General features: G+C 56.0%; 1 protein-coding gene, 1 pseudogene and 1 gene segment (V, D, J or C); 2 read left to right on the top strand and 1 right to left on the bottom strand.

The window, feature by feature from the left end:
* Nucleotides 1–468: 468 nt before the first annotated feature.
* Nucleotides 469–4,850, bottom strand: LOC142595301 (T cell receptor alpha variable 26-2-like). The segment is given in 4 exon segments: nt 469–483; nt 2,895–3,178; nt 3,800–3,868; nt 4,802–4,850. Coding segments are annotated over 4 exon segments (417 nt in total).
* A 4,718-nt stretch (nt 4,851–9,568) lies between these two features.
* LOC142595333 (feather keratin Cos1-1/Cos1-3/Cos2-1-like) lies at nt 9,569–18,044 on the top strand (annotated as a pseudogene).
* On the top strand, nt 9,661–10,422 carry LOC142595335 (feather keratin Cos1-1/Cos1-3/Cos2-1-like). The gene is made up of 2 exons (XM_075723114.1): nt 9,661–9,705; nt 10,087–10,422. Exon 2 carries the CDS (start codon nt 10,108–10,110, stop codon nt 10,420–10,422), a length of 315 nt encoding a protein of 104 aa, XP_075579229.1. The 5' UTR covers nt 9,661–9,705; nt 10,087–10,107.
* Nucleotides 18,045–18,300: the final 256 nt, after the last annotated feature.

Below are 18,300 nucleotides of genomic sequence, written 5' to 3'. Positions count from 1 at the left end.
AGCAGGGACTTCACCTGACTGCCATGACTTTTCAAATATCATGGAGAGTGGCTTGGCAACTACGTCAGCCAGTTCCCTCAGGACTTGGAGGTCCCATAGACTTGTGTACGTTCAGGTTCCTCAGGAGGTCTCAAACCTGATCTTCCCTTACCATGGGAGGGGCTTTACCCCCCTGGTCCCCATCTTGCGGTCCATCACCTCGGGAGGGGTGAGGAGAGAGGTTGCCAGTGAAGACTGAGGCAAAGAAATTGTTGAGTATGTCAGCCTTCTCCTCACCTGTTGATACCAGGTCGGCATTAAAGTTCATCAGGGGGGATATGCTTTCTTTAACCTTCCTTATAACAATAATACTCTTGTATTATTATGTGCAGAAACTGTTTTGTATGTGAGAGCTTTGGCTGCAGGATAAACTCAGTCTGCTCATGGTGACAGAGGAGGCTGCAGGCAGCTCCCTCTCGCTACAGGCAATTACACCACGTGCACCTGCATGCAAAACACAAGAAGAAAAAAGGCCAGCACATCAATTAGAACTGGGGAAAAGCTAAAAAGAATGCATGAACTTTCACAGGCTGGCCAAACCACTTTTTCAGCTGCTCTGTAAATTAGTGTTGCTTCTGCATTTCTCTGCCTTTTGAAGAGAGGGTATTTGCCTTACAGTGAGTGTAGAGCCAGGCTCACTGCTACATCACTTCTGATGTCCCAGCCTCAGTGTCTGTAGCCTGAGGGGAGCCTGGCTTGTCCCAGACACAGCCTTCTGCAGCCACCTGAGTGTGTCACTGTAGCAGGGCTCCCTTTGCAAGAGCAGGGGCTGCTCCCTGGAGATCACACAGGTCAGGTGGGAGCTTCTAACACTGGAGGATTTTTATTCTTCTCCTAGGAATGTGGGAATTCTTTGTGGGGCTGTGGCGATGGACATGTTCTCTAGTTTTTATATTATTGTTCACACACAGACGTGAGACGTGGAGAGGCTCAATGTGTGGAAAGGCCATGACAGCATCAACTCTGCTGCGGTTTCTCTCTGCCTCACAGTGAGAAAAAGACCTGCGTGAACCACTGTCAGACCCTTGAGGTCACTCAAGCTGATGGGTCTGGCCAGGGACTGATTTGTTGCCTTGACTGTAGGGTCTGAAGGACTTGCCTGGAGCTGTCCAGAGGGGCTGAGAGCTGGTGTCGGGCATCCTGGTTCTCAGTGGTGTGCGTGCATGGTCGTGCTCATGTACATGTTCTTCTGGCTGTGCTCATGTGTGCATTCGCATGTACATGTGTGTGCCTCTGGTAATACTCATGGCAACAGTGGCTGTGCACAAATGTTCTCTGTGTGTGAGCAATTGTGTCCGTGAGTGTGTATGTGATTCAGCACACGCATGTGCCTTCATGCAGGAAGCATAAATGTGTGTGACTGGTCTGTACATACGTAATTGTGTGGGCACAGGTGCATGTAGATATGTGCTTTGTGTGTGTACATCTGTGCAGAGGAGCATGCGTGTACATCTGTGTGCAAATACATGTGTGCAGGAGCCTGCATATGTGTGAGCATGTGTGTTTGAATATCTGTGTGTACATGTTGGTAGAGTGGTGTTGTGGTTTAGCCCCAGCCAGCAACTAAGCAGCACACAGCCGTTCGCTCACTCCCCCTACCCCGATGGGATGGGGGAGAGAATCGGAGGAGTAAGAATGCTCCTGCAGAAAACACCTTCTGCCATTCCAAGGTGAAGGGTGCAAGGGGGATAGGCCTGCACCGGGTGACCAACCGCTCTGACACATCCTCCTGTGCAACACCTTGGGAGTCTCTCCTTCCTTGATGCCCGTGTCTTCTGTCTCTCCATCCTCAAGCCCTTGGCTGGGTTGGCCTCTCCTGGCTCCTGCACGGTGTCTATCCGCTGGCTCCTGTCAGCACACCCCAAGGCTGCAGCTCTCACAAACACCCTGTCCTGGTTTCAGCTGGGATAGAGTTAATTTTCTTCCTGTAGTGGGCATAGTGCTGTGTTTTGGATTTAGAAGGAGAATAACGTTGATAACACACTGGTGTTTTTGTTGTTGCTAGCTAGTGCTAACACTAATGAAGGAATTTTTCAGCTTCCCATGCTCTGCCAGGGGCACAAGAAGCTGGGAGGGGGCACAGCCAGGACAGCTGACCCAAACTGACCCAAGGGTTCTTCCATACCATATGGCGTCATGTTCAGCATAAAAACTGGGGGGGAGCTGCCCAGGGGGCAGCGATCACTGCTCGGGAACTGGCTGGGTACCAGGCAGCGGGTAGGGAACAATTTATTCTGCATCACTTATTTTCTATATTATTATTATTATTATTATTATTATTATCCCTTCCTTTTCTGTCTCTCCAATATTCCCCCGCCTGGCTGGGGGCGGTCAAGAACTGGGGAGGGGGCACAGCCTGATCCAAAGTGATCAAAGGGATATTCCATACCATATGACGTCTGCTCAGCAATAAAAGCTATGGAAAGGAGGAGGAGGGGGCGATCCATTCTTATGATGTTTGTCTTCTGGAATGACCGTTATGTGTACTGAAGCCCTACTTCTCGGGCAGTGGCTGGACATTGCCTCCTAATCGGCAGTAGAGGATATATCTTCTGTTTTCCTTTGCTTCTGTGCGCGACCTTTGCTTTTGCTTTATAAAACTTTAGAGTTTTAGGGTCAGCCCAAACCATGAGCCCAGGCACTGACTGCAAGGAGGACCTGGGGATGCCGGTGCCGCTGTCGATGCCGAAGCCGTTCCCAGGACCGGTGGCGGTGGCGGTGCCGGGGGCGGAGCGGCAGCGCCCCCTGTCGGTCCCGGCCGGGGCTGTCCCCCCGCCCCCCACACACACGCCCGGCCCCGCCCGCCGCGGTTCGTGCCCGCTCGCAGCCCCGGCTCCTCTCCCCGTGCCTCCCACGCCGCAGTAATACACCGCCGCGTCCCCGCGCCGGGGCCGGGAGAGCCGCAGGGCGCTGGACCGGAGGTCTGCCGCCACCGACAGCTGCCCCGGAGGGTCCTGCACGTACCTGGAGCCTTGGTTAGCAAATGCGATGAATGTGAGGCCTTGGCCCGGGAGCTGACGGTACCAGTAGATGAAGTCGGTGGTCCTTATGTTGGGGTGTGAGCAGCTGATGCTGATGCTGGTGCCCTCGGTGGTCTCTGCCAAGGGGTCCTGCTGCACCTGGGCTCTGCCCACAGCCACTGCACAGAAAGGAGAAGGGAAGCCCAAAGGTTATCAAAGATCGCCCAGCTCTCATTCTCCCAGAGAAACTGTTGTGAAGAGTGGCAGTGAGACAGAGCCGGACTGGAACGGATGGAGAGCTGTTCAACTGGGATGGAGAGTGATCCTGGTGTGGGTGTGTGGAGTGAGAGCAAAAGGCTGGCAGAGATTTTGAAACTGATGCATGCAGAGATGGGATGAAAATCAGGAGCATGGATGGATGGACGGACGGCGAGAGGGAGAGGTGACGGGAGAGTTGGGTGTGTTCCAGTGAAGGAAGGAGGGCTGAATTCAGAACAGAAATAAAGGCTGAATGCACAGGGGGATGAGAGGATGTATGGCGCGGTGCAGGAAGGCAAACCTGTGCGCACAGCTAGGAAGGAAGCAGAGGGAGAGATGAGAGAGGGGTCTCAGAGCAGGAAGAGGGGTTAGGGATGGTAGATGCATGGAGAGATGGGTCAGAAGAGGGGTGCATGCACAGATGGAGAGAGGAAGAGTACCCAGGGAGAGTGGGTGTTGCAGTGAAGGAGGGCTGAAATCAGGGCAATAGTAAGTGCGGAATTACCAGAGGCAAGAGTGCGTGCCCGGAGCAGCGGGCGCACGTGCCAGCCAAGTTGTGATGGTAGAGATGATGGGAACAAAGGAGGCTACGTAGGGGGGACTGCAGAGCTCTGGGAAAGGGGGAGCAGAGAGGGCAGAGAGGCCGGGAGGGGAAAGAGACGGTGCAGAAGGAGAGGGCCGAGCTGGCGCTGGGCTCCCTGGGGAGCAGCCCGGGCACAGAGCCTACCCCCCCGCCACCGCCGCCAGCCCCGCGCACCCAGCAGCACCGCGGCCAGCCCCGCCAGCCCTGCGCCCCGGCACCGCCGCATCCCGCCGCTCCGCCGCCCGCGCCTCGCTGCCCGCCGCCAGCCCCGGCTCTCCTCTCCTCTCCTCTCCTCTCCTCTCCTCTCCTCTCCTCTCCTCTCCTCTCCTCTCCTCTCCTCTCCTCTCCTCTCCTCTCCTCTCCTCTCCTCTCCTCTCCTCTCCTCTCCTCTCCTCTCCTCTCCTCTCCTCTCCTCTCCTCTCCTCTCCTCGCCGCCGCCGCCGCCGCCGCCGCCGCCGCCGCCGCCGCCAGCTCCGCCCCGGGGCTGAGCCCTGCGCCGGCGCCGCTCGGGGGCTCGCCCGGGCTCCCAGTGCTCAGCGGCTCTGCACGGGCACAACTTTGTCTCCTGCAAGCCCACTCTGCCCGTCCCCTCCCACCAACAACAAGCCTGCCCAGTGCCCGCTCCAGCCTGCGGCAGCTGCAGGGCCCTCACCCGCCACATGCACCAGCTTCCCAGAGCTGCCTGCCACCGCAGGGGCTGCAAAGAGCAGCCACGCATTTCCTGCCCAGGGGAAGGAGCAGGCTGCAGAGCCTCCCTTCAGCTGCCTCTCCCCAGTGCCGGCACAAGGCCTGACAGCTCTGCTGAGGCCGAGGGGGTGTGAGGACAAGTGAGCCCATGGGCGAGCAGGGCTCAGGGAAGGCTGGGGTAAGGCTGGAATCTCAGAATGTAGGTGAGAAGGCACCTCCAGTGGCCGTCCAGATCACCCCCCTGCTCGGAATAGATCCCATTAGATCCAGTTACCCATGGTCTCTAGAGTAAGGCACCTCCAGAGGTCATCGAGGGCGACCATCTGCTCGGAGTAGATCCCATCAGATCGTGTTGCCCAAAGTCACATTCAGTCCATCCTTGAACACCTCCCTGGATGGACATTGCACAGCTTCACTGGGAAACACCTTCCTTTTCTCATTATTTCTTTTAGCCTATTGCTTAATCAGCTTTCCCCATGTCCCAGTTGCTTCTTCACGGCCTCTACTCCTATCACTGACACCTTCCAGTATGTTGGTCCGTCTTTGTCTCCTCTGATTAAGTAGTTGTAGAAAGCTAGCAGGTGTTCCCTGAGGCATCTCTTCTCCAAAACAGGCAGGCCAGGTTCTCTCAGCTTCCCCTCGCATGTCATGTTTGACAGCGCCCTAACCCCTGGGTTGCCTTTGTTGGACTTGCATGGCTGTGTCGCTATCCTTCCTTGATGTGGGAGCCCGAGTCTGGAAGCAGCACTCCAGAGGTGGTCTCAAATGGGACAGAGGGGCAGGGACACTTCCCTGCACCTGCTGGCAACACTTTGGCTGTCACAGCTCAGGGTGCGGTTGGTCTTCTTTGCTGCAAGGGCACGCTACTGTCTCACGTTCAGCTAAGTGTCTCCTAAAACCACACATCCTTTTCTGTGCAATGGCTTCCTCGGCAGCCTGTCCCCAACGTGTCTGAGTGCGTGGTGTGGTTTCTAGCCCAGACGCAAAGCCTTGCCCTTGCTCTTTTTGGCCTTCATGAGGTTCTAGCCAGCCCATTTCTTCATGGTCACAACTCTTGGAGCCTGCTAGTCGAGCATATTTTCCACCCACCTTATCAGCCTCTGAATGAACCCATTCATCATCAGGAAGTACTGGAGAGGGAGTCAAAGGTCCTTCTAAAATCCAGGTGCACATGCTCCCTGCCCTTCCTCTTCTCTAGACTTCCTCTCACATCATGACAATGAGCAATGAGGTTGGCCTTGGGCAACAGCAGAGCTGCAGCTCAAAAGAGACTCCATGGAGAGGGGAATCAGGCCTGGCTGAGCTCTCCCAGCAGAGCTCCCTGGCACTTGGCTCACTAAGGTCCCCAAGGGAACGGGGGAAGCCCTTAGCTCAGTGCCTCCAAGCTGGAGCTGAGCTCAGGCTGACAGATATTCCGGAGGGGAGATGCACTTAGAAAATTTGCCCAGTGTGCAGAGCCCATGTGAGAAAGAGGGTCTGTTCTGGACATGGCTGTGGGAGAGCAGCAGGCTTTGGGGGATGCGGTCTCAAACCCAATGTCCCGTCCCTTCCCTCCCAGGGGCAGTTGCTGGGCACTCAGACTGACATTCCAATGCAGAGCATGAAGGTGTTTGTGGGCTGAAGCCCAAAGCAGTCCTCAGGTCTTTGGCTTTCCCTGCGCAAGCCACAGGGTCTGTCCTTCCACTCACAGCACAGCGACATCAGGCTTCATGTTCCTTTCATTCCGTACCTGTTCAGGACAAGGTCTCAGTCCCTGCCTCACACAGCAGCACGTCGAAGGGCTGCACAAGGACATTTGGCATTGACATGGACATGAGAGGGGGCTGTGTCCCACACCAGGCACCGCTGACGCTGCATTGGAAGCAGATCCACTGAGGGACGGCCAGCACGAGGTGGGCAGGATTCCTCAGCCTTTCTCCCTGCCCATGAAGCAATCCCCATCCTTTTGAACTCTCTAGCCCTGTGGAAGGCAGCGGTGTCCTGGCTTGGAGAGGCAGGTAGGGGGCACTGCCAGTTCCGCTGAGACACTCCCAATACTGTTACCATTGAACTAAAGTCAGGATCCAAGCTGGAGTGAACCTGTTGTTGTTGTGTCCTGAAATCGGCAGCAGCGGAGCGTGAGCTTTGGAGGGGCAGGAAGAGGAGGTCTCAGGAGGCAGGGGCTGCATTTCCACGCCTCTTGCCTGGACAGATCTCCAGCAGGCTGCTGCCATCAGCACTCAGCTGCACTCAGGCTCCTTCTGACCCTGGGAACATGCTGCTCTGTGGTGCTCATGGACAGGGCAGAGGAGAGTGTCCCTGCCATGAGCGGCACATTCCCTCCTGATGACGGACACACAAGGACACACACACATGGACAGTAGACACAAGTAAAGAACACACATAGGAACACAATGAACTATGGACTCTACTAAGGTCCCCTGGGGAGTGCTTCCCATTTCACCCCGCTCCTGCCATGCACGCTGCCCAAATGAGCTCTCGAGGGAGAGGGATTCTCTTCTGACTTCTGTGCTGTGCTTTACACCTCACTCTTAGTAAATAAAATGGATCAAGATCCCTTCAGGGAACATGTCCTTCCAGCCCTGTGGGACCAGCTCAGATTCCAGACATCCTCATGTAGAAGCTTATTCCACCCAAACTCCCTGCCCTGCAGGGAAGAACCTCAGAGCCATCTTTGTTACCGGCATAATTCATAGAATTAGCTGTATAGAATATGTATCTATACATAGAATTCATTAAATCATAGAATGGTTTGGGTTGGAAGGGACCCTGAAAGAACATCTAGTCTAACTCGCCCACCATGGGCAGGGAAATCTCTCATTAGGTCAGCTTGCTCAAAGCCCCATCTAACCTGACCTTGAACACTTCCAATGATGGGGCATCCACAACATGTCTGGGCAACAACTTCCAGGGTCTCACCGCTTTCATCGGAAAATATTTCTTCTTTATACCCAAGCTAAATCTACCCTCTTTCAGTTTAAAACCATTGGCCCTTGTCATGTCGCTACAGGCCCTGGCAAAACATCTTTCTCTCTTTCTTATAAGCCCCCTTTAAGTACTGAAAGGCCACAAGAAGGCCTCCCCAGAGCCCTTCCCTCTCCAGGCTCAACAACCCCAACCTCTCTCAGACTTTCTTCATAGGAGATGTGTTCCAACCCCCTGTTCACTTTTGTGGCCCTCCTCTGGACCTGCTCTAACATACCCTACAGACTCTTCCCACAGTCAGTGAAGAGACATCATAGAATCATAGAATCGTTTAGGTCAGAAAAGACCTTTAAGATCATCCAGTCCAACCAGTAACCTACACTACCAAGTCTACTCTACACTAATCAAGGGTACACTAGACTAAACCATGTCCCAAAGTGCCACATCTACCCATTGTTTGAACTCCTTCAGGGATGGTGACTCCACCACCTCTCTGGGCAGCCTGTTCCAATGCCTGACCACCCTTTCCATGAAGAAATTTTTCCTAATTTCCAACCTAAACCTCCCCTGGCGCAGCTTAAGCCCATTTCCTCTCATCCTATCACTACCTACATGGGAGAAGAGACCAACAGCCACCTCATTACAACCTCCTTTCAGGGAGCTGTAGAGAGCGATAAGGTCTCCCCTCAGACTCCTCTTCTCTAGGCTAAGCAACCCCAGTTCCCTCAGCGGCTCCTCATAAGGCCTGTGCTCCAGACCCTTCACCAGCCTTGTTGCCCTTCTCTGGACACGCTCCCCGCACCTCAATGTCTTTCTTGTATTGAGGGACCCAAAAGTGGACACCGTATTCCAGGTGCGGCCTCACCAGCGCCGAGTACAGGGGGACAATCACCTCCCTGCTCCTGCTGGCCACACTATTCCTGATACAAGCCAGGATGCTGTTGGCCTTCTTGGCCACCTGGGCACACTGCTGGCTCATGTTCAGCCGGCTGTCTACCAACACCCCCAGGTCTTTTTCAACCAGCCAGTTTTCCAGCCACTCTTCCCCAAGCCTGTAGCGCTGCATGGGGTTGTTGTGACCGAAGTGCACAACCCGGCACTTGGCCTTGTTAAACTTCATACAGTTGGCCTCGGCCCATGGGTCCAGCATGTCCAGGTGCCTCTGCTGGGCCATCCTACCCTCCAGCAGATCGACACTCCCACCCAGATTGGTGTCGTCTGCAAACTTAGTGAGGGTGCACTCAATCCCCTCATCCAGACCATTGATAAAGATATTAAACAAGGCTGGCCCCAAAACAGAGCCCTGTTCTTCAATTCACACACAGGAGTGATCCCATCCCACAGCAGATGTGCACAGTAAATGGGACAAACCATCTTTCTGGACACACTGATCCTGCAACTGAGCGATCATGGCCGCTACACTCCCCAGCTGGCATAATCCCACAGCAGGGCCTGCCTACCTGGTCACGTGTGCATGGCTTGCTTCATCACACGGTCAGAAGGGAACCCACAGGCTGTCCTACCAGAGCCTACAAGCACCTCCATCCCATGGCTAAAGACCACATCCATGTCCATGGTACTCAGGGACAGACAGAGAGCAGGGAAAGGGCTTTGGTGTGGGCAGATGGGCTCAAGCTGGGCACGTTACTCTCATCACCTGCATCTCCCACTCTCACCCAGTGCCGAGCAGTCTTCCCTCAGCCACGCTGAACCCTTGCAAAAAGGACACGTAGAAGAGGACTCTGTCAAGTCCAACACTGTGCAGTGGTCCTGGACAGTGTAGACAGCCTTTGTCTGGGTGCCTTGAGTCTTCTCAATTAGCTCTAGGTGACTGGACGTCTAGATTCATGTGCGCATGTGTGTGTGTATGTGTGTTGTCTAACCCAGCCGTTCACTCTGTCTTCAGTGTCCTTCACCGGACTCTTCCGGCATGTTGAGATGAGTCCTCTGCCCACGCTGATGTGTTTTGCACCAGAAATGCTTGGGCCTCTCATCCAGTCATGCAAAATACGCCTTCACTGGGGAATGTGCCTGGCATAAAGCAGGAAATGAAAAGCTGCAATCGAGGAAGCCAAAACACAGCCCATAGCATTAGCTGGCATGTCTTGCATTCAAGATGAGCTTGTCAGAAAATAACCACCTCTACAAGGGGTGCCTCTGGCAGCCTGGGGCAGGAAAGGTCCATGATAAGAACGAGCCCAGCTCCTTGTTCTATTCATCCACTTCTCTTGCCTCCTTGTCCTTGGGAGTCAGGTGAGTCTGAAGCCTCTTCTCCTTCTCTGCTTTCTCTAAAAGGCAGTCTCACCTCAATGGACCTCTCAGCTGACACCAGCCTTGTCCTATGGCAGATCTTGTGGGTGCTTGTTGTGGGAGAGGGAAGTGGTGAGAAAGTTAGCCATGGAGGGAAGCTGGGACTGTAGTGAGGTGGCTTCTGCACTCAGGGGCCCCGCAGTAGACATGTAACACCTGGTGGGTCTTTATGGGCCCTGTCAGGATAAGGCCAAGAAGCCCTCATACATCTCTGCACAGCCTCCACCTCCCGGTCCTGCATGGGCTTTGGCTCCCTCATGGTGTGGTGACAGGCTGCTCCTCATGCAGCCCCGTGTTTTGCTTCCTGCCTGCCCTCTCTCCCAGGTGCCCCTCAGGCCCCAAGACATGTCCTGCTACGACCAGTGCCAGCCCTGCCAGCCCTGCCAGCCCTGCGGCCCAACCCCGCTGGCCAACAGCTGCAACGAGCCCTGTGTCAGGCAGTGCCAGAACTCCACTGTTGTCATTGAACCCTCTCCTGTGGTGGTGACCCTGCCCGGACCCATCCTCAGCTCCTTCCCGCAGAACACCGTTGTGGGCTCCTCCACCTCTGCTGCTGTTGGCAGCATCCTCAGCTGTGACGGAGTGCCCATCACCTCTGGGTGCTGTGATCTCGCCTGCATTACCAGCCGCTACTGTGGCAGAAGGTGCCCCCCCTGCTAAAGATGCTGGCAATGGACCCTGATAAGGACCCCCAGGAACTCAGAACATGGTGCTGGACACAGGATCAAACTTCATGCCATTGTTTTAAGGGCAGCTGACCATGTCTGACTTGCCCTGCAAGGGAAGGGCAGACTGGAAGGGATCCACCTGGGCTCTCTGAAAACATGGCCAATGTCCCTCTGCTGGGCCATCCTGCCCTCCAGCAGATCGACACTCCCACCCAACTTGGTGTCGTCTGCAAACTTCCTGAGGGTGCACTCAATCCCCTCATCCAGATCATTGATAAAGATATTAAACAAGGCTGGCCCCAAAACAGAGCCCTGGGGAACACCGCTCCTGACTGGCTGCCAACTGGACTTAACTCCATTCACCACTACTCTCTGGGCTCGGCCACCCAACCAGTTTTTTACCCAGCAAAGACTACGCCCGTCCAAGCCATGAGCTGCCAGCTTGCCAAGGAGAATATTATGGGAGACGGTGTCAAAAGCTTTGCTAAAATCCAGGGAAATGACATCCACAGCCTTTCCAGCATCTACCAGGCAGCTCACGAGGTCATCAAAGGAGATCAGGTTGGTCAAGCAGGACCTGCCTTTCATGAACCCATGCTGGCTGGGCCTGATCCCCTGGTTGATCTGCACTTGCCTGTTGAGTTCACTCAAGATGAACCTCTCCATAATCTTTCCCGGCACCGAGGTCAGGCTGACAGGCCTGTAGTTTTTTGGGTCCTCCTTCCGGCCCTTCTTGTAGATGGGCGTCACAGTGGCAAGCCTCCAGTCATCAGGGACCTCCCCTGTTAACCAGGACTGCTGAGAGATGATGGAAACTGGCTTGGTGAGAAATCATAGAATCATAGAATGGAAAGGACCTCTACGATCATCAGTCCAGTCATCAACCCAACACCACCATGCCCACTAAACCACGTCCCAGAGTGCCACGTCTACCTGTTTTTTGAACACTTCCAGGGATGGTGACTGGGGACTCCTGCCCTGGGGATGCAGTGGCACATGCACTCATCAGCCCAACCACAGAGCACATGCTGGAGCATTCCCACCAGCACCCAGCTACCCAGCACCTCCAAGCCAGGCCAAGCTATCACTCTGCTTGCAGCATGCTTGTCCGAGCACAGGCTATGCTCATGCTGGCCCAGCACCACAGGAGAAATCAAAGGTCAACAAGCTTCCTGGTGCAGAAAGGATGCCACAGCAGCAGAGGCAACTGGGAGAAGATGACAACAAAGCCCACTGCCCATGCTCCCAGCGCTGGCAGGAAGTAGACTTTCTTCATCATGACAGTGGTTTTTGGTAGAGCAGTTTGCATATGGTGACATAATGATCAAAGGACGTGGCTGAGAGGGTCAGGAACTCAGTCATGCCCAGGAAGAAGTGGAAAAATGACTGTGCCAGGCAGCAGGAACCACAAATGATAGTCCTGGTGGCAAGGAAACTCTCTAGTGTTTTGACGACAATGGTGGTGGTGCAGCAGATCTCCAAGGAGGAAAGCCTGCCAAGGAAGACCTACATCGGGATCGTCAGGGAGCCCACTGCTCACTCCCCACAGTGACAAGGGTGAGGCTGTTCCCACCATGGTGCAGAGACACATGGGGAAGGCAAAGACAAGCAGGGCCACGTGCCACCTGGGGAGGCCACTGTGCTTGACTACCTTTGTGTTTGCTTCGGGGCAATGTACTGCCCTGCTTGGAACAGCTTTCTCATGTCCAGAGGCAATCAGCTGCTCAGGCAAGAGGGAAGAACCAAAGGTGTGCTGGGGTAAATCTTTTGTGTCTCTTGGTGTCAGAAGAATAAAATCAACCGCTGCTGCAAGGCAAGGTAACCACTTTACCCCAGATGAAAGTCTGGCCCTGCCAGGGCTGAGGAGCCGGTGGTAGACCACAGTAAAGAGACCTTGGCAGAGCCAAGCCATTTCTGGTTTCTTGCAATGGACCTTTCCCATGTAAGGGCTGACTCCGGCTGCAACTCATTCTATGTCTGGTAATGCCTGGGTGCATGGGTTTCTTAATTGCCCCATTCTTAATTGCTTACTTCGAATGTCCAAGGAGCCTGTCAGTGGTAATAACAGCCTTGGGTGGAGATGGTGGTGCCTGTCCTTGGGAAGGGAAAAACCAGTGGGAAAGTGTCCCCTCTGTGACACATTTCTGAGACGATGCTGGCAGGCCAGAAGGTGCCACGTTAACCCAGAACACTCTGAGCCCTTTCTGGGAAGCAGGAGAGCCTTGTGGGAAACACCCGACTCCCCTCCCTGCCTTGCACAGAGCCTCTCAGTCTCCACAGCTAGCGCTGAGCGAGGGCGGCTCTTTGCTGCCTTCAGGAGCACTGATCCGCAGCCGCCATCACGGAGAAGAGGTGCTGAGCTCTGTTGGGTGTGGCTGAGATGGAGTGAGTTTTCCCCATAGCAGCCCTCATGGTGCTGTGCTTTGGACTGGTAGCAAGAAAGGTGTTGACAACACACCGGTGTTTTGGCTGCTGCTGAGCAGTGCTCCACAGCATCAAGGCTGTCTCTCCAATATTCCCCCGTCTGGCTGGGGGCAGGCAAGAACTGGGGAGGGGGCACAGCCTGACCCAAAGTGATCAAAGGGATATTCCATACCATATGATGTCTGCTCAGCAATAAAAGCTATGGAAAGGAGGAGGAGGGGGGCGATCCGTTCTTACGATGTTTGTCTCCTGGAACGACCATTATGTGTACTGAGGAGCTGAGAGAAGAGTGTTTCATTGTACATCTTTCAACTCGGTCAGCATCTTATTTTCTGCGCCTGCACCGTGTCCTGCTGAGGAGGGCAGGAACGGAGTGGCTGGGTGGGCACCTGGTGCCCAGCCAAGGTCAGCCCACCCCATGAGCCCAGGCACTGACCGCAAGGAGGACCTGGGGATGCCGGTGCCGCTGTCGATGCCGAAGCCGTTCCCAGGACCGGTGGCGGTGGCGGTGCCGGGGGCGGAGCGGCAGCGCCCCCTGTCGGTCCCGGCCGGGGCTGTCCCCCCGCCCCCCACACACACGCCCGGCCCCGCCCGCCGCGGTTCGTGCCCGCCCGCAGCCCCGGCTCCTCTCCCCGTGCCTCCCACGCCGCAGTAATACACCGCCGCGTCCCCGCGCCGGGGCCGGGAGAGCCGCAGGGCGCTGGACCGGCGGTCTGCCGCCACCGACAGCTGCCCCGGAGGGTCCTGCACGTACTTGGAGCCTTGGTTAGCAAATGCGATGAATGTGAGGCCTTGGCCCGGGAGCTGACGGTACCAGTGGATAAAGTCGGTGATCCTTATGTTGGGGTGTGAGCAGTTGATGCTGATGTCGGTGTCCTCGGTGGTCTCTGCCAAGGGGTCCTGCTGCACCTGGGCTCTGCCCACAGCCACTGCAGAGGAAGAAGAAGGGAAGCCCAAAGGTCATCAACGATTGCCCAGCTCCAATGGACCTCTTCCCAGGGAAATCTTCAGGAAAAGTGGCAGTGAGACAGAGCCAGACTGGAATGGATGGAGAGCTGTTCAGCTGGGATGGAGAGTGATCCTGGTGTGGGTGTGTGGAGTGAGGGACAAAGGCTGGCAGGGAATTTGGAATTGAAGCATGCAGAGATGGGATGAAAGTCAGGTGCATGGATGGATGGACGGATGGCGAGAGGGAGAGGCGACGGGAGAGTTGGGTGTGTTCCAGTGAAGGAAGGAGGGCTGAATTCAGAACAGAAATAAAGGCTGAATGCACAGGGGGATGAGAGGATGTATGTCGCGGTGCAGGAAGGCAAACCTGTGCCCACAGCTATGAAGGAAGCAGAGGGAGAGATGAGAGAGGGGTCTCAGAGCAGGAAGAGGGGTTAGGGATGGTAGATGCATGGATAGATGGGTCAGAAGAGGGGCGGATGCACGGATGAAGAGATGGAGACAGTAGAGTAGTAGACAGTAGTACCCAGCGAGAGTGGGTGTTGCAGTGAAGGAGGGCTGAAATCAGGGCAATAGTAAGTGTGGAATTACCAGAGGCAAGAGTGCGTGCCCGGAGCAGCAGGCGCACGAGCCAGCCAAGTTGTGATGGTAGAGATGATGGGAACAAAGGAGGCTACGTAGGGGGGACTGCAGAGCTCTGGGAAAGGGGGAGCAGAGAGGGCAGAGAGGCCGGGAGGGGAAAGAGACGGTGCAGAAGGAGAGGGCCGAGCTGGCGCTGGGCTCCCTGGGGAGCAGCCCGGGCACAGAGCCTACCCCCCCGCCACCGCCGCCAGCCCCGCGCACCCAGCAGCACCGCGGCCAGCCCCGCCAGCCCTGCGCCCCGGCACCGCCGCATCCCGCCGCTCCGCCGCCCGCGCCTCGCTGCCCGCCGCCAGCCCCGGCTCTCTGCTCCGGCCGCGCCGCCTCCTCTCCTCTCCTCTCCTCTCCTCTCCTCTCCTCTCCTCTCCTCTCCTCTCCTCTCCTCTCCTCTCCTCTCCTCTCCTCTCCTCTCCTCTCCTCTCCTCTCCTCTCCTCTCCTCTCCTCTCCTCTCCTCTCCTCTCCTCTCCTCTCCTCTCCTCTCCTCTCCTCTCCTCTCCTCTCCTCTCCTCTCCTCTCCTCTCCTCTCCTCTCCTCTCCTCTCCTCTCCTCTCCTCTCCTCTCCTCTCCTCTCCTCTCCTCTCCTCTCCTCTCCTCTCCTCTCCTCTCCTCTCCTCTCCTCTCCTCTCCTCTCCTCTCCTCTCCTCTCCTCTCCTCTCCTCTCCTCTCCTCTCCTCTCCTCTCCTCTCCTCTCCTCTCCTCTCCTCTCCTCTCCTCTCCTCTCCTCTCCTCTCCTCTCCTCTCCTCTCCTCTCCTCTCCTCTCCTCTCCTCTCCTCTCCTCTCCTCTCCTCTCCTCTCCTCTCCTCTCCTCTCCTCTCCTCTCCTCTCCTCTCCTCTCCTCTCCTCTCCTCTCCTCTCCTCTCCTCTCCTCTCCTCTCTCCTCTCCTCTCCTCTCCTCTCCTCTCCTCTCCTCTCCTCTCCTCTCCTCTCCTCTCCTCTCCCTCTCCTCTCCTCTCCTCTCCTCTCCTCTCCTCTCCTCTCCTCTCCTCTCCTCTCCTCTCCTCTCCTCTCCTCTCCTCTCCTCGCCGCCGCCGCCAGCTCCGCCCCGGGGCTGAGCCCTGCGCCGGCGCCGCTCGGGGGCTCGCCCGGGCTCCCAGTGCTCAGCGGCTCTGCACGGGCACAACTTTGTCTCCTGCAAGCCCACTCTGCCCGTCCCCTCCCACCAACAACAAGCCTGCCCAGTGCCCGCTGCAGCCGGCGGCAGCTGCAGGGCCCTCACCCGCCACATGCACCAGCTTCCCAGAGCTGCCTGCCACCGCAGGGGCTGCAAAGAGCAGCCACGCATTTCCTGCCCAGGGGAAGGAAGGAGCAGGCTGCAGAGCCTCCCTCAGCTGCCTCTCTGCAGTGCCGGCACAAGGCCTGACAGCTCTGCTGAGGCCGAGGGGGTGTGAGGACAAGTGAGCCCATGGGCGTGCAGGGCTCAGGGAGGGCTGGGGTAAGTGTGGAATCTCAGAATGTAGGTGAGAAGGCACCTCCAGAGGTCATCTACATTCAATCCTCTGCTCGGAATAGCTCCCATTGGACTGAGTTGCTCAAGATCACATTCAGTCCATCCTTGAACACCTCTTGCGATGGACATTGCACAGACTCACTGTGAAACCCAGCTCTTTTCATTTCTTTTAGCCTACTCTTAATCAGATTTTTCCATCTTCCAGCTGCTTTCCATTGCCTCTACTTCCTAAAGTGACTCCCTGTCGCCTGGACCAGAAGCTATGGCCATCTTCTCTGTCTCCTCTGAACAAGTAGTTGCAGAAAGCAAGAACACCTCCCCTGAGCCTCCTGTTCTCCAAGATGAGCAGGCCCAGTTGTGTCAGGCTCTTCCCACATTGCCAGCCTCCTATCCATCTTGGTGACCTTTGTTCATCTCGCTTCAGTATGTCAATGTCCTTCCTGGCCAGGGGAGACCCAACCTGGACACAGAACTCCAGAGGCCAGAGGTCTCACAGGCGCCAGCATGAGTTTTGGAGGGTCAGGAAGAGGAGGTCTCAGGAGGCAGGGGCTGCATTTCCGTGCCTCTTCCCTGGACAGATCTCGAGCAGGCTGCTGCCATCAGCACTCAGCTGCACTCAGGCTCCTTCTGACCCTGGGAACCTGCTGCTCTGTGGTGCTCATGGACAGAGCAGAGGAGAGTGTCCCTGCCATGAGCGGCACATCCCCTCCTGACGAGGGACACAAAAGGAAACACACACACACACACAAGCTCATGCACATCAGTGTGGAGTCACAGACAAATTTCTTCTCCTACCTGCATCCACGTAAATCTGGCTGCAGATAAGTGCACACAGGACAGGAACACACGTAAGAACACAACCAGTTATGGGCTATGCTGAGGACACCTGGGGACAACTGTGGCAATGCTAGAGCATTATGGGGAAGGACAAAGCCCCAGGCATGCCCATGGCATCACCTGTGTGCTCACAGACTGCACAGAGAGGGAGTGAGTCAAAACAGGCCAGAATTTTTCGTGAAGGCCCTATTAGGCAGGATGAGTTTAAAACCTAGCAGACAACCCATTTGGACATGCGGCTGAGGATTGCTGAAGCCTCTTCCTGAGAAAGACACTTCAAACAACCCCACCGCAGTGACCCAGGCTGATGTCACTTGCCTGGCCTGAACCCATCCAGCACTTGAGCTGAGTCTTCTGCCAGCACTGCTGCATTCCTGTCCTACAAATCCTGGAGCCTTTCATCCAATTGCTCAGAAGAAGCCTTCACTGGAAAATGGGCATGGCACAAATCTGGAAATGAAAAGGCATCAGTGCAGGAAACCAAAGCACAGCCCATGTCATTAGCTGCGCTGGTTTGCATTCAAGATGAGCTTGTCCGAGAATTGCTACCTCTGCCGCGGGTGCCTCTGGTCCTGCGGCAATGAAGGGCAGGTATAAAAGGCAGCGCAAGTGCCTGCTCTCTCATCCACTTCTCTTGCCTCCTTCTGCTTGGCAACCAGGTGAGTCTGAAGCCCCTTCTCCTCCTCTTCCAAAGTGTGATCTCTCCTCGATGTACAACTCATCCAATATTGTCTTTGTCTTGTGCTGGTCCCTGGAGCTCCTTGTCATGCCAGAGGATTGTGGGGAGATTGTGTGCTAGAGAGAGGCTGGGAGGTGGCTGAGGGAGCTCTTGGGTTAAGAACTAGGAGAGAGCAATGTGGGCCAGGCTTCATTTTGTAGGACAAAGAAGACCGTGTGGCTCCTGGCACTGCTTCCAGCTCCGCACTGATTAGTGGCCTTGGCTGCTCCTAACCACGCCTGTGCTCTGCTTCTTCCCTGCTTCTCTCCCAGGTACACATCTGACTTTGAGACATGTCCTGCTACGACCAGTGCCTGCCATGCCGGCCCTGCGGCCCGACCCCGCTGGCCAACAGCTGCAACGAGCCCTGCGTCAGGCAGTGCCAGAACTCCACCGTCGTCATCCAGCCCTCCCCCGTGGTGGTGACCCTGCCTGGACCCATCCTCAGCTCCTTCCCACAGAACACCGTTGTGGGCTCCTCCACCTCTGCTGCTGTTGGCAGCATCCTCAGCTCTGAGGGAGTGCCCATCTCCTCTGGGGGCTTTGACCTCTCTGGCATTTCCAGCCGATACTGTGGCAGAAGGTGCCCTCCCTGCTAAAGATTCTTGGGAAAGCCCCAGGGAGACACCTTGAGGAACTCAGAACATGGTAATGAGCACGGGATCGAGATTTTGGAGGTGTTTTCAGTATAGCTGAATGGCTTTGCCTTGTTTCCCCTTTTCTTTGTTTGCTTTGTATCCCCTTGGCAGCAAGGTCCCACCAAAGCCAGCGTGGTGGGGACCATCTGGCTCCTCTCCCTTGTATGGCACAGGCAGACAGACGTCATGCAAGAACTCTCCATGCACAAGGACTGCA

The sequence above is a fragment of the Pelecanus crispus genome, chromosome 18 (assembly GCF_030463565.1).
Source record: "Pelecanus crispus isolate bPelCri1 chromosome 18, bPelCri1.pri, whole genome shotgun sequence".
NCBI classification, from domain to species: Eukaryota; Metazoa; Chordata; class Aves; order Pelecaniformes; family Pelecanidae; genus Pelecanus; species Pelecanus crispus.
The sequence above is the reverse complement of the archived record's forward strand: the minus strand, read 5'-3'. Positions and strand labels throughout refer to the sequence as shown.